The following is a 16,334-nucleotide window of genomic DNA, read 5'->3' on the forward strand; positions in this document are numbered from 1 at the left end:
TTTTTACTAGAGGCATAATGTGAGCATAATGTTAAGCAATTTCATCAGCAGTTTTTTTCAAAACTGACTTGTTGTAGTTTCAAAAACTTGTTACACTCCCTATACGATGCTAGTGCTGGAACAAATCTGATTACAATCCCATGAAAACGTGGTGACTTTGTACAGATCCAATGACACGCCGTACAAGGTGAAGATGTAAACAATGTTAATCCATGGATTCACAGCTTTTCATTCATAATTTTCATATTGCTTACATTTCCTCTTGTTGCATTATTTGTAGAATAAATGTACTCATCATACTCACACAGGGATATATATTTAAAGGGGACAAATACATCTTTCAGTTGTTTTGTTATCAATTATTTTTGCATAGAATTCATGAGTTTACTCATGACCCTTTGTAAAACAAACAGAAACAAAACATAATCTAGGGCGAGGTTATAATTTTAATTTTAATTAATTTTAATTTTAACCTTGCGAACGTTGAAATTACGTAGCGATAGACGGTCTACCTCAAGTATTGTTAATGAATACCCTTTTAATACAATTCATACACATTCATTAACAATCAAGGTGCTAATTGGAAGTGACCACAATTATTTATTTTATTAAAGTCATATTTGATAATCTTATGGTATGTAATTGATAATAAATACCCCTGGTTTTTTGATAAAATTGCTATATTGTTTGTTTATTTTGGTCTATTGAATAATTTTGGGTTGATGAACCAATTTTTATCTCCACATTATAAAGTAAACTTCTTAATACAACATTTATTTCTTTCTCATGTTTGGATGACATGTTCATCATATATGAAATTGATTGATTGATTGATTGATTGATTGATTGATTGATTGATTGATTGATTGATTGATTGACAGCTTCATGGATGTTTATTATCATTACTAACATTAGTGTTGGCATGAAACCAATATTGTCTAGTAACTATTACTAAACAACAATTTCATTCCATAGATATTTACTTAAGGTAAATTGTTGAATTATTTACTTGATTAAATCATACAACAATTGTGATTTAAGTTCTTAATTAAATCAACATTACTGTTTTCAATCAATAGCTAAAATTGCAATGAAACATCAAATCCCTCTTAAATTTCTATACTTATTAAGTGGATCACCAGCAGCAAGACAGTCAACCTGTCCCTGCCCAGCAGCAACCTTCTAGCCTTGGTCAGCAACCAGCAGGTAATTTATAAAATCACAGTATAACTAGGGCTTCAATCTTTTATTCATTTCTTCTAAATACTGAAATAACATAACCTTTTAAAAATTAGAGTCTAAATTACCTGTTGTAAATGTTACCATACACATATTAAACATCTATTGTCGTCTTCCTATTAATAGTTTAATGTGCATTGCAGCAGGTAATTTATAAACTCACTTTATTACTAGGGCTTCAATCTTTTATTCATTTCTTATTAATACTTAAATAAAAAAGCGCTTTTGATTGTTACTAATCTTAGTTCTATCTATTGCGTCAATATAGATAAAATTATTAAAGACGTCTCATGCAAAATACAAATTCAGAAAATTGCAATACATTGTAATAACTGCATTCTTGTTAAGTGGGACCTCAGCAGCCTCAGCCTCAAGGACCCCAGCTGCAAGGATTGCAACCTCAAGGTAATTCATAAGCAAACCAAGGCTTCAATCTATAAATTAGCAAAAATGAAAGACTTAATGCGATAAAAAAGCGCTTTTGATCGCTACTAATCTTAGTTCTATCTATTGCGTCTACAAAGATAAAATTGTTAAAGACGTCTCATGCCAAATAACTTAGCGCCCATACAAATTCAGAAAATTAAAACATATGACTGAGACCGTAAAAAAATGCCAATTATTTATAGTTATATTAATACTAACCTTAGAGGGCGCTTCGCGTCCATCTTCTAAATTAATTTTGAACATGTTCTCTTTGTGTAAATTGTAAAACAAAACAAAAGAAAGTCGTGGATTTTCACAATAAATTTAGTGGATTTTCAAAATTTTCAAAATTTAATGAAGATCGAATTTTGATGGAGGCAAATATTTAAAATTTCAATCATTTATAAACCTTCCCTGTGGTCACGTGATGTCACGTGATATCTAAATGAGTCCCTCAGTAGTTCACCCTGTATAGTATATATAAACCACCCCTAGTGTAGTAAATATACACACACACCCTGTTTAGTACATACACACACCCCTGTATAGATGATAAACATCCCCACCCCTCAAGTTTCAATTTTTTTTCAATGAAGGTCAGTATAGATAAGGCCCCGGTCAATTTTGTCCGTCTCGGCATCGGTCAAAATTGACCGCCCAGTCAATTTTGTCCGAGCCAAGACGGACAAAATTGACCGTTTACTGCTGCCGAGACGGACAAAATGTGCCAGGTTTTATATCTCCACAACCCTTCATTGAAAAAAATTGAAACTTTAGATCTACTCTATGGACAGTATAATAAGTTAACCCTGTGCATTTCAGCAAGATCAGAAAAAATTATTTGTCTCGTCACTAATGGTTTATATTTGTATACTTATTAAGTGGGTCACCAGCAGCAAGAGAGTTAACCTGTCCCTCCCCAGCAGCAACCTTCTAGCCTTGGTCGGCAACAAGCAGGTAATTTATATACTCACACTATTACTAGAACTTCTTTTATTCTTTTCTTCTTAATACTTAAATAATTAATAATTATTAATTAGTCAATAAATTTTTAATTTTAAACGTTTCTTATCATTTGGTAAAGTGTCATTTTTTAAAGTGATATTGAATAAATATTTGACCCTAAAGCATTTATAGTCTATTTAAAATATGACTTTAACAATAATGTTTATTAATTTCAACTTATCCTCTTTATCTCATTTATATGAACTTTAGTATCAAAATATTTTTATACAGGAGATGTACAGGAACGAGACATAGTGTACAATTAAACTGTACATACATCGAACTTGAACATCACAAACTATCCAAGTCTTTCTCATTCAAACACAATTTTATATAAAGAAACTTTCTAGTTTATTTCTGTGTAACCCTTTATTTATTAGAACTCAAAGAATGCATCTTAAGTCATATTACAATTTTTAAATTAAATTTAACAACATTTAACAAAAAAAGCATAAATAATTATACACATCTAAATATAGTTCTTCATTTTTAAAGTAACCTTAGTAAAGATGCAATTTTTTACATGCTTTATTTAAATCAAAATCCATTAATTAACTAATTTACTAACAAAATATTTGTAATTACCAATATTTTAATATAATTTTTCATTTCTTTTATGATGATTTTTGCCTCAAACTCATATTATTTAATTAAATTCTTTTTCATAAAAGATGGAAAGTCTTGTAAAATTTGTATCAAAGGCAGGGTTAACAGGTAATCCTACTTTTCTTTATATATTTTTTCTAATCTGTTTATCACTTAAAGCTAAAATAATGTTCGCATAAAAATGAAAAGGGGTACAGGCTTAATGGGATAAAACACGCTTTTGATTGCTAATAATATTACTTTTTTGATTGCTAACAATATTACTTTTATCTGTTAAATAAAAAGATTATTATTTAAAAACGACTCACGCCGAAGAGCGTAGTGTCCATACAAATTCAGTAAGATGCAACATTTAATTCGGATCATAAACAGATCAATTTTCTTTCAAACAAATCATTTTGATATTACAAACAATAGTCATCTATTATTTCATTTCATTCTTATTTGATATTTCATAATATTTTGTATTTTTCATGATTAAATTTCTTGAAACTTGAAAAAATTTATTCCTGTTTCCAGTATGTTGTACACTGTACAATGTAAACTTCTGTCCCTGGTCAAAATAAAATCACACCAAATTGATCACACTTTGAAATTCATACTTAATTAGCTGGTCAGCAACAGGGTCTCCATCTCCCTGAAGCTCAGTCTCAGCAGCAGTTGCCTCTGTCTACAGATTCTTCCACTGTTATCTCGCCAGGTAATGCATGAGTACAATCAAAATCAAATAACCAAAAATTTATCACTTTTTAATTTTTTAATTGTTTACTTGGCCAACAGCAGCTTGTCCCTGGTCAACAGCAGCCTGTCCCTGGTCAAAATCAAAATCACAACAAATTGATCACAATATTAAATTTGTAATTATTTAGCTGGTCAGCAACAGGGTCTCCCTGCAGCTCAGTCTCAGAAGCAGTTGCCTGTGGCTTCTGGTTCTTCCACTGTTCTCTCGCCAGGTAATGCATAAATTCAATCAAATAACTAAAAACTGATCACTCTTTTAATTTTATAATTGTTCACCTGGTCAACAGCAGCCTCTCCCTGGTCAAAATCAAAATCACAACAAATTGATCACAATTTTAAATTCATAATTATTTAGCTGGTCAGCAGCAGGGTCTCCCTGCAGCTCAGTCTCAGCAGCCGTTGCCTGTGGCTTCTGGTTCTTCCACTGTTCTCTCGCCAGGTAATGCATAAATTCAATCAAATCACTAAAAACTGATCACTCTTTTAATATTATAATTGTTCACATGGTCAACAGCAGCCTCTCCCTGGTCAAAATCAAAATCATAACAAATTGATCACAATTTTAAATTCATAATTATTTAGCTGGTCAGGAACAGGGTCTCCCTGCAGCACAGTCTCAACAGTTGCCTGTAGCTCCTAGTGTTCAACTTCCAGGTAATGCATAATTATACAATGTTTATATTATTACATGAATAAAATTTAATTTTTTCATAATTAAAACAGTTTTTTTTGGTTCACGGGACATGATCAGGATAATATGATCAAAATTCGAAAATTTTTCTATTGCAAAAAGTTTACTGTTGTCTAGGTTTATATTGATCTACCAACGGTTGTAATTTTGTAGCACATTCATCCATTTAGCAGTGTTTTGGATCCATATCTTTTTGATTTGGATCCGGATCCGCATCCGTGATGATGGATCCGGATCCGAGGTAACTTTTGATTCTGTGAATCAGATTTTCCCTATTAAATGTTATGCAAGGTTATAATTTATAAACTATGTTTATTATATATTCCGAAACCGGGCGAAATGTAACAAAAAAATTAAAAATTTTAAAAAATATAGACTTTTTGCCGGAGTAATCCTTTGGCGCTACCCGGATCCATATCAACGCTTCCTGATACGGATCTGGATCCAACCAAATGATACGGATCCAACCGGATCCGGAAATTATAATTATTTAGCTGTTCAGCAGCAATCTCTCCGTCCTCAATATCAACAGCTACCTTAAACTAGTGCTCCAAGTGTTAAACTACCATGTAATGCATAAATAAACAATGTTAACAAAGCGTCATTAAAATTATAAAATTATTTAGTTGGTCAGCAGCAGCAACCTGGTGGACCTGGTGCTTTGCAAGGTAGTAATTATTTAATTAATTTATTGGATAATTTGATAGCTGAATAAATTCCAAATATATTAAATTAATTTAATCTTCATTTTTTGGTCAAATTTTTTATTTATTAAACATTGCTACTCATAAAATTGTCCTTTATTGAATTAATACAATTAAACTTGCATGCAATTTTTGATTTCGTTTTTTTAAATAATTTTCTTTAGCCCTGTATTTTGAACATTTATGCAAAATATAATGTCTTCTTCATTAGCAAAAATCCGTCAATCAGGAATTAATATTTTCAAATGTCACTCTCAGATTACAAAAAGTATAAAATATTATGTAATATTAACTATATAAGAATGCGTTAAAAATAAGCGATGACTATAAGTTGCAATATTTGAATGATTTGGTAAAATCAAATTGATTTGTTTACGATCCCAGTTGAATGTTGTATCTTTCTAAATTTGTATAAAAGTAATATTAGTAGCAATTAAAAGCGTTTATTTTTTTATATTACACACATCTATACTCTATTGTCGTCTTCCTATAAATACTTTGTAGTGCACAACAAGTCCAACACACTGTAATAACTGTATTTTATTAAGTGGGACCTCAGCAGCCTCTTCAACCTCAGGCACACCAGCAGGCAGGACAGCAACCTCAAGGTAACTCATAAGCAAACCAGCACTTCAATTTTTCATTTATGTTGTCTTGATATCTTAAATATCAACTAATAAAACCATTTCAAAATGAAGACTCTAAATTTCCATGCGCAGCTGTACACAAAACTATACTCTATTGTCGTCTTCCTATAAATACTTTGTAGTGCACAACAAGTCCAACACACTGTAATAACTGTATTCTTATTAAGTGGGACCTCAGCAGCCTCTAGGGCAACAGCAACCACCAGGACCCCAGCAACCACCAGGACCCCAGCAAGCAGGACAGCAACCTCAAGGTAATTCATAAGCACACCAGGGCTTCAATCTATAAATTAAAAGAAACTATACTTGGAACTATTCCAGCCCAGTTTCGAGGAATACAGGTAAATTAAAAAAATTTACTTGGATCTGTACGAGGCAAAATTGGAGGATTAAAGTTAAATTAAAAGAAGTGTTCTCGAAAAATGAAAAGGGGGCATAGGCTTAATGCGATAAAAAAGCACTTCTTATCGCTACTAATCTTAGTTTTATCTGTTGCTCTATAAAGATAAAATTGTTAAAGATGTTTCATGTTTCAATTTAATTTCAAACAAATCATTCAGATATTACAACCTACAGTCATCGATTATCTTTCACCACATTTGTATACAGTTTATATTTTATAATAGTTTTGATTAATTAAATGGTTTTGAATTTGATTATTTATCTTGTCGCTTGCACAACTATCTAAGAATGCCAGTGCAATTTAATATTCTATTTAATATTAATATTTAGCCCAAGGGAGAGGCAGAAGGAGAGCAGGAGGAGGAGGCCGTTGGATTAGAGGAGGAGGGCAAGGAGGACGTGGAGGAGGACAACAAGGAGGACGTGGAGGAGGACAAGGAGGTCAAGGAGGCGGAAGAGGAAGAGAAGAAAGAGGTAAACTAGATCAATATAAAATACAAGTCTATATATTAAAATCATGAAGATTTCCATTCTTTCTATAAAACTATATACATTACCATAGGCCGAACTTTAAGAATTTTTGCCGACGAGGATTAAATTTAACCTGCAACTCTAATATGGTTGGTTCCACTTAAAATTGTAACTAAATCTTTTAGTTTTTAGCCAGCACTCAATTTAAACCAGTTATGAAAATATTTCAGATGCGGCTTAAATATATTAAATTCAAACATTGGTCACCCAAAAATATTTCAAACTCAACTTAAAAAGTTACGATTAGGGTTCACTGTTTAGTTTATACAGTCATTTAAGTATTAAATTATTTCCTAAATGATTCAACCATAAAAATAAATTAGTTTTAACGTCAAATAACCCTGAATGCATGATGAAAGAATTAACAAATTCATTGCAATATTTTCTAAAGTGTCATCCATAGTAAATACCCGTGTACTAATAATACCATTAGCAATACCAATAATTGACTACTTTTATTTTAGCACGAGATGATCAAGTTATCAATCTGCTGGAAAAATGGGCAGATCTTTTATACAAATACAGCAACCATGAATAATATTGGGAACCAGGAAAACGTCAAATCTGTGTACATATTCATCTCTCTGAACTCCCAGAAGGTTTTATTCATAGCCTGAAAGTGTCTCTCCTGAGCCACCATGTGCATTGTGACATCGACCACCTCGGTCGCCCCAACCTGTACATCTGATACATTCCTTTGAAAATACTTTTTAATGACAAATATACAGTTTTTTATAATCATGATATTGAAATATAAATGTTTCATAATCTATAATTATTTTAAGAATTAATTTGCTTGGTGCATCATTTTTTAGAGAAAAATTTCCAATAAATTAATCCAATGATTACTTTTTAGATTACTAGTAAACTATTACAATTTAATTTATGTTCAATATAGCTGGCGAAACAGTTGAACCGAATATCTTAACAATTTATGAAGTAATCCACAGTTGTTCCAGGATAATAAGTCTGAACTCGTATATATGGTCCCTATGACATGCCAAACAGCTGAACGAAATGGTCTAATATTTTTGTTCAAATTTTTTATTCTTCAATATTTGATTTTAAAAAATAAACTGGCAACGCCAAGCCTTTCTGCTTTCCATAAATAATGGTTTCTAACAGCTGGATAAGGAAGCAAAACTAGATGACATGTAATATATTTTGAAGGGAACTCATTAATAAACCTGGTTGGTGGTAACAAAAACTTAAACAATCCAAATTCTTTTTTAAATTTTGATTTAAAAAATACACAGGCAACGCCAGACACTTCAGCATTTTATAAAACAAAATTTTGTATTTTTATTTATGTAAAACATGGCGAAACATTGAACTTATTGAAGTTGACAATTTTTGATGGAATCCAGAGGTGACGCAGAATTATCGTAGTCTATAAAAATTCAATTTTTTTATTTTTTATTACCTGGACGTGCAATCCCAAACCCTTCATCATTCAAGATATTGCTGTTTCGTTTTTTGCAATTGTCTATGTCTCAGACCATCTTTTCCATGCTTTTAAACGTTTATGCTAGGCTTAGTTTGCTCAGGAGAGGCCAAATAATGTTGAAACTATGGCCTTTTCTCGTATTTTCGTCAAAATCGACCAAATTTATTTTATAAAAAATTTTAATTATGCCTTCCGACGCCTTGGAAAAATTTTAAAGGCCTTAAAGTTACCAGGAGATCTGAGAGAATACGATTCCAGCTTTAAAATCTTACAATCTACCTCCAAACGTTGAAAAAATGACGAAAGTGTCTAAACTATTTTTCCAAAAATGTTGATTTTTCACAAATATCTACACGGTAACGCCCATAACTCGATCATTTTTTAACATTTTCTCAATCCGTTTTTTTCAGTTCATTCTAGAGGTTTTTGTGCATCTTTATTGGTGCGCTAAAGTTTTTTACGACCCGTCGTTCCAAAAACTGGTTTTTTCACCCAATTATTAAGCCGCCAATCCTTTACTATTCATTTTACAAACACGCCTCTTTTATCAAAATATATATATTTTTATTCATGTTCTTTATAGCTGGGGAAACAGTTGAACCAAAAGCCTTGACATTTTTTGAAGGAATCCAGAGATGTACCACGATAATCATAGTATTTATAAATTCAAATATTTCTATAAATTAGATTTTATATATTACTTGGGAAACGTTGGGCACATCAACAGATTTTATAATAAAAAAATCCAAAAACGTACAGATGTTTCCTATATTCTGCTAAACATAAATACACTAAAATAAATTCAAATTTTTTATTCTTCAAAATTCGATTTTAAAAAACTTTAATGGACAACAACCGGCGTCCCGTGATATTTGGCCTGGGTGTGCATAAAGGTATTGTATTTCAGCCTGAAAACACAAATTTATTTATAGATCCCGATACATATTAATTCAAATATTTCTATTTTTAAATTCTTTGCCAGGAAGACGACATTCTTACCAAAATATTATTATTTATAGTTATTTAGTACTACTACATTTTAAAACTATTCAATATAAAACTTTACACATTTGGTAATTGTATAAAAATGTTTTTATCATTTAAAAATGTGGGGACACTGTCATAACTATTAAAAAATGCATTAGCTTAGACCTTTATTCACACCCAGCCCATATACATATCACGTCACAGCACTCTTTCACCTTTCCATAATTAATGACCATATACATGCTATTATGTTTCCTATAGCTGGTGAAACATCTGAGCCAAATGACTGGTTTTTTTTTAAGGGAACCCAACAATTTTCCTGAGAGCAACAAAGACTAAAATACTATCAAATTTATTCTTTCTCAAATTTTGATTTTAAAATGTGCACGAACGCCAACCCATTCAGTATTCTATTGAATAAATATTACATTATTATGTTCCTTATATGTTGTGAAACAACTGAACAAAATGGCACGTCATTTTTTATAACGGAACCCAGGGTTATCCTAGAGTTTATAAAGAATTGAGAAAAAAATCAACTTTTTTCTCTGATTTACAATGTATAACATGTAGCACATTCCAGGAAATTATAAATAAAGATAATATAAATTTCTTTACTACATTGCTTAATTTCAGAATTAAAACAATGCCGAGAATAACTTCTCATTTTGAAACCCGTGAAGATGCTCCAATGCGTCACCTGGTGCTTGGACACTCTCAAGTTCGATATGTTTGGGAACATTATCCCAATGATGGAGATAATAGTGTTTGTATTGACTGGATATCAGTTTCTGGTGGACATACCCATGAGTTAGCACAGATGATCAAAGATGAAATCAATGCATCATCAATTCCCCTGTACATAAGCGGATTGATTTGGCAAAATGATGTTGCAACACTCAATATCGACAGTGCATGTGCCGTCATTCAAGATCTCGAACAGTTTATGATAAACCGTCCTGATTGTAAACTTGCCCTTCCCGAGGTAAAGACTCAAAAAATGCTGGCTCTACAAGATTGAACTTAATAGATTGTAGTTTTTAAATTTAAGTTTGTTTTTTTCCTATCTTAATATTAAACCTAGTTTTTTTCCCGCGGATATTCAACTAATTAATCTTTAGGACTCGGGAATAAATGTACATATTTTAAATCCATATAACACCTTTATGGTCTCTAACACACAAAAATACGGTTATACAAGTTTGTACAAAATAGAATAACGTTTCTAAATATGTTTTTTATTTTTTTTATATCTTAATATTGAACCGAGATGTCGCGGTTTTTCCCCACGAAGATATTCAACTAATTAATCAGAACTCGGGAATATATATGTCTTTTTCGAATTGATTTAACACCTTTATGGTCTATAACACACAAAATTATATCTTTACAAGTTTGTACAAAATAGAATCACGTTTCTAAAAATATTTTTATTTTTTTTCTATCTTAATATTGAACCGAGATGTCGCGGTTTTTCCCCACCAAGATATTCAACTAATTAATCAGAACTCGGGAATATATATGTCTTTTTCGAATCGATATCTACTACAAAACTTTTAATTATATATTATCATGTTACAAGGGGGGCCAAACCCCCGCCCCCCCCCTATATATGGCCCCCCTGTGGGGGAGGGGAATCTTTTATTATTACATCTTTTTTTCGCAATCTAAATTCTACATTGCATTGCATTGCACACACCCAAGACTAAGACACGAAATAAAATATATTCTAATTCACATCAATACCATTCAAAGCTTTGTTTTATCAAGCATTGCATTAAACATCCATGCTTATCATTTGGAAAACTAAATATTTAATTTGTGGTTTCTCTACAGAAGTTACTCGCACATTTCTTACTTTAAAAACAATGGAGAAATTAAGGTTTTAAAGATACATAAGACATGCCTCTCTTTAAATGGATGGTCACTTGAAATTACGATTGTATTCCATTTAAGTATAATTACATTGTATAGAAAAAAAAATACTTTAAAATCTAACTTTTGCCCCCCCCTAACTAATAGTCATATTAAAAAAACTTTAATCAATACTGCCTTACTACTAGCAAGGTATTAATTTTCGTTATTCAAATAATTCTATTACATAATGCTTGCCTTATTAATACATTTGCTTACATTTAACATTTATATTTATTTTTTGTGTTCCTACCAAATTCATTATGCACATTATTATTCATAACTGTGACAACAAAAAATGCCAGACAATGATGATACATTTTTGCCATTTAAATACTTGATTATTTTCATAATCTATTTTATATAATATATTTTGTAACATTGAAACATCCAGGCTATATATTAAATTTCTAGTTATAGATTAATAATTTCATTTTATTACAAAATAGACAATATTAAATCCAAATTTCTACCTTTTAATGTTCAGGTTATGTACGTGCCAGCACTCTATCCTTACTGGGAATTTTTGTCTGAATTAAATACGCAACTCAGGAATTATAACGCAAGGCAAGGATATAGCAGGTACCCTCTGTCTAAGGTTGCTACGCGAGATTGCCCAGGAGGCGAAATGAAAATCCGCCAAAACTGTTGGGAAGAGTTTAATCAGGGAACAGGTTATGGTTATCACTTAACCTATGATGGAAAGCGCATTCTTGCCAAATTCATCAGACGCTTCCATTTTGCTGGGTTCACCGGTATTCATGTGGGTCAAAACCAGCTTCATACTAACTCTGTCCGTCAGCCTGTAAACTATCCAAGATGGCCTTAAATTCTGTATGAACAGCTATCTTTAAATGTTTACTCTCATTTCCAATTTATTTCAGGGACGAGGCCTATGATAATGAATTTGATGTAAAAAATGATTATTAAACATCTCAATATTCAAATCCCATATTTCGATAGTAAATATCACACTCTTTTATGAACAGGTAATTGTCGTTCAAAACAATGCCTGTTTCAAAGCTAATTTTATAGCAATATCAATTTATTTCAATATCCAGTTACAACCTTTCTCAAAAAATGCAATTAAATAGAGTAACTTTCAAGTGTCATGAGTACATTTTTTTCTCAGCTTTTATAATTCTAAATGGTTTTTGAGAATTTTTACTAGAGGCATAATGTGAGCATAATGTTAAGCAATTTCATCAGCAGTTTTTTTTTCAAAACTGACTTGTTGTAGTTTCAAAAACTTGTTACACTCCCTATAGGATGCTAGTGCTGGAACAAATCTGATTACAATCCCATGAAAACGTGGTGACTTTGTACAGATCCAATAACACGCCGTACAAGGTGAAGATGTAAACAATGTTAATCCATGGCTTCACAGCTTTTCATTCATAATTTTCATAGTGCTTACATTTCCTCTTGCTTGATTATTTGTAGAATAAATGTACTCNAATTGTTTTGTTATCAATTATTTTTGCATAGACTACATGAGTTTACTCATGACTCTTTGTAAAACAAACAGAAACAAAACATAATCTAGGGCGAGGTTTTAATTTGAATTTTAAGTAATTTTAATTTTAACCTTGCGAACGTTGAAATTACGTAGCGATAGACGGTCTACCTCAAGTATTGTTAATGAATACCCTATAATACAATTTATACACACACATTAACAATCAAGGTGCTAATTGGAAGTGACCACAATCATTTATTTTATTAAAGTCATATTTGATATTCTTATCTTATTTAATTGATAATAATACCCCTGTTTTTTTGATAAATTTCTTGATTGTTTGTTTATTTTGGTTTATTGAATAATTCTGGGTTGATGAACCAATTTTATATCTCCACAATATAAAGTAAACTTCTTCAAAAAACATTTATTTCTTTCTCATGTTTAGATGACTTGTTCATCTTATATTGATTGATTAGTTGATTGATTGATTGATTGATTGATTGATTGCTTGATTGATTGATTGATTGATTGTATGATTGGTTGATTCATTAATTGATTGATTGGTTGATTGGTTGATTGATTGATTGATTGCTTGATTGGTTGATTGATGATTGATTGATTGATGGCTTCATGGATGTTAATTATCATTACTAACATTAGTGTTGGCATGAAACCAATATTGTCTTACATTTCCTCTTGCTTGATTATTTGTAGAATAAATGTACTCATCATACTCACACAGGGATATATATTTAAAGGGAACACATACATCTTTCAGTTGTTTTGTTATCAATTATTTTTGCACAGAATACATGAGTTTACTCATGACTCTTTGTAAAACAAATAGAAACAAAACATAATCTAGGGCGAGGTTATGATTTTAATTTTAATTAATTTTAATTTTAACCTTGCGAACGTTGAAATTACGTAGCGATAGACGGTCTACCTCAAGTATTGTTAATGAATACCCTTTAATACAATTTATACACACACACATTAACAATCAAGGTGCTAATTGGAAGTGACCACAATTATTATTTTGGTTTAATTCATAATTTTTAGGTTGATTAACAAATTTTATATCTCCAGAGTCATTTCTTTCTCATGATTAGATAAGTTGTTCTTTGATTGATTAGTTGATTGATTGATTGATTGATTGATTGATAGTAACTTTAATCATTGCTTTGTTAGGTTCTAACATGCTAAATATAAATTAGTTACATACTAAATATTGAATACCCAATGTTTTTGTTTAGGTAACATTTCTCAACTGCTCTACTACACCAGAACAAACTGTCACTGTCAACATTTTGGTTACTCTCCATTGATCAACAAGTAAGATTTTACAAATACCAACCACTAAACTGAAATTTTTTAAACTTTATTTCACCCACTCAAAAATCACTTAAAACCCTTTTACCCAGCAAACCAAATAATGTCACCATAACGTAAAATTATGTCATAAACAATTTGATTGATAAATTAATTAAATGCATTAATAATTATCTAGCTGTTAAAGTGATACATCATAAAAACTCTGATATGATATTACTCCTACTTATATGTTATTATGAATTCAAACTATTTACCTCATTCTTTTCATTGTTATGGGCAGGCAAACTTAATTGTGTTTTCCGTACCCCTCAGCCAAATACGGGCCCACTGATTCAAACAATATCTTATCCATTTGTTGCAACCTCCTTTTCTTATCTCAGCTATTGGATATCTGAAGGATTTTCACAAAAAATTTCGCGGATTTTCAAAATTTTTAAAAATTTAATGACGATCGAATTTGATGGAGACAAATATTTGAAATTTTGATTTTTCATCAACTTCCCTGGGGTTCCTAGATGTCCCAAAAGAAAATTTGGGCCCGATCGGTTTTGACGTTTATTAGATACAAACAGACAACCAGACAAACAGACAAGTCAAATTTATATATAGATTATATGAACTTTAGTATCAAAATGTTTTTATACAGGAGATGTACAGGAACGAGATATAGTGTACAGTTAAACTGTACATACATGGAACTACAACATCACAAACTATCCAACTCTTCAAACATCCTCAAAGACTATTTGATATCACTTTTGGATTACTTCCGTATAAATCTTTATGATAGCATCACAAGCCATATTTTATTCAAGTAACTTTTGTAAAGATGCAATTTTACTTGCCTTATTTAAATCACAATGATTTAATCAACTAATTCACTAAAAAAATATTTTGTAATTACCAATACTTCAATACAAATTTTCATTTCTTATATGATAATTTTTGCCTCAAACTCTTAATTAAATTTTTTTTCATAAAAGATGGAAATTGTCAAACAAGTCTCCAAGGCGGGGTTATCAGGTAATCCTGCTATTATTTATATATATTTTTTCTAATCTTTTTATTACTTAAAGGGAGTGTTCGCGAAAAATGAAAGGGGGTATAGGCTTAATGCGATAAAAAAGCGCTTTTGATCGCTACATATTTCACTTCTATCTGTTGTGTCTATTTATCACATTAAGCCTATACCCCCTTTCATTTTTCGCGAACACTCCCTTTAAAGCTAAAATAATGATGCTTAAAAATTAAATTTTCATAAAATTCCAAGAATAATATTAAAACTAAGGTTTCCTATCAGAATTCAGTGGCGTGGAATTGCGCTATTATTACGAAAAAGGAAAAAATTAAACATACGTGAAATTGAGTGGAATTTCATACATTCGTGAAATTGAGTGGAATTTCATGCAACGGAATTGTTTTCCAATAAAATTATCATATTTTAAACTGTTTGACTTACAAATTTATGCAGCTTCTAAAAGACATGAGATATCTATAGATTTTCAATTAATATATGTCCAAGTTTCACAATTGTTTTATCAGTTTCCAAATTTTTATGTATCTATTAATTTTCAAGTTAATAATGATATCTTATTCAATTACTTATTCAGTTACATTGGTTTCTTTTACTCTATAATGTCGTCTTCCTATGCTATAGCTTTCTAGTTTTCATGCTGCATACGCATATTTTTAAACAAAAGATTTAGTTTTAAATCAATTTGAGACTAAAATGTTGTTGCAATGAAGATTACTGTATGCCGCTTCCAAAGTTATATTAACTTTTTTGTTAGTAAAAGGAATTGCGCAATAATTTATTTCATTTATGTCAGAGCTTTAATATTTTTCTTTCTTAGCAGCGAGGGTCGAGCCACCTGGAGAAGAACTACCAGGTAATTCGTTTAATTTATGTTTATGATTTGATTTGATTAAATTGAATTTGATTTAATTAAATTTGATTTAATTAAATTTGATTTGATTGAATTTGATTTGATTTAATTGAATTTGAATGAATTTGATTTTAATTCAATTTAATTTGATATGAAATTGATTTTAATTTGACTGGCTTTGGATTTGGATTGGTCGACAATATCATTATTTTTTTGTAAAAGCCTTATCACACCAAGTAATTCATATAATATAATATATTTTTTTCAGCTAATAAACACCTACAAAGTCCATGTATAATATATTTAATTCA

General features: G+C 30.7%; 2 protein-coding genes and 1 long non-coding RNA gene across 3 annotated transcripts; all 3 read left to right on the forward strand.

Annotated features, from left to right (window-relative positions):
- Positions 1-935: 935 nt before the first annotated feature.
- On the forward strand, positions 936-16,026 carry LOC111716659 (uncharacterized). Its single transcript, XR_002768558.1, has 3 exons — positions 936-1,206; positions 14,784-15,160; positions 15,991-16,026. It is a non-coding gene; the product is annotated as an uncharacterized LOC111716659 (long non-coding RNA).
- On the forward strand, positions 3,267-7,767 carry LOC111716657 (gamma-gliadin). Its single transcript, XM_023492143.1, has 10 exons — positions 3,267-3,384; positions 3,887-3,976; positions 4,146-4,229; positions 4,373-4,456; positions 4,600-4,671; positions 5,335-5,376; positions 5,961-6,020; positions 6,227-6,313; positions 6,792-6,935; positions 7,457-7,767. The coding sequence occupies exons 1-10, from the start codon at positions 3,342-3,344 to the stop codon at positions 7,528-7,530; spliced, it is 780 nt and encodes a 259-aa protein (XP_023347911.1). The 5' UTR covers positions 3,267-3,341; the 3' UTR covers positions 7,531-7,767.
- On the forward strand, positions 9,980-12,785 carry LOC111716658 (uncharacterized). Its single transcript, XM_023492144.1, has 2 exons — positions 9,980-10,411; positions 11,828-12,785. Exons 1-2 carry the CDS (start codon positions 10,073-10,075, stop codon positions 12,167-12,169), a joined length of 681 nt encoding a protein of 226 aa, XP_023347912.1. The 5' UTR covers positions 9,980-10,072; the 3' UTR covers positions 12,170-12,785.
- Positions 16,027-16,334: the final 308 nt, after the last annotated feature.

The sequence above is a fragment of the Eurytemora carolleeae genome, unplaced genomic scaffold (assembly GCF_000591075.1).
Source record: "Eurytemora carolleeae unplaced genomic scaffold, Eaff_2.0 scaffold2142, whole genome shotgun sequence".
Classification (NCBI taxonomy): domain Eukaryota; kingdom Metazoa; phylum Arthropoda; class Copepoda; order Calanoida; family Temoridae; genus Eurytemora; species Eurytemora carolleeae.

Bases quoted from the DNA above. Each gene is read 5' to 3' on its own strand.
- LOC111716657 (XM_023492143.1), top strand. From the start codon at position 3,342: ATGGAAAGTCTTGTAAAATTTGTATCAAAGGCAGGGTTAACAG. The intron at 4,230-4,372 runs GTAATGCATAAA...ATAATTATTTAG, and splicing joins TTCCACTGTTCTCTCGCCAG to CTGGTCAGCAGCAGGGTCTC. The intron at 5,377-5,960 runs GTAGTAATTATT...TATTTTATTAAG, and splicing joins TGGACCTGGTGCTTTGCAAG to TGGGACCTCAGCAGCCTCTT.
- LOC111716658 (XM_023492144.1), top strand. From the start codon at position 10,073: ATGCCGAGAATAACTTCTCATTTTGAAACCCGTGAAGATGCTCCAATG. The intron at 10,412-11,827 runs GTAAAGACTCAA...TTTAATGTTCAG, and splicing joins GTAAACTTGCCCTTCCCGAG to GTTATGTACGTGCCAGCACT.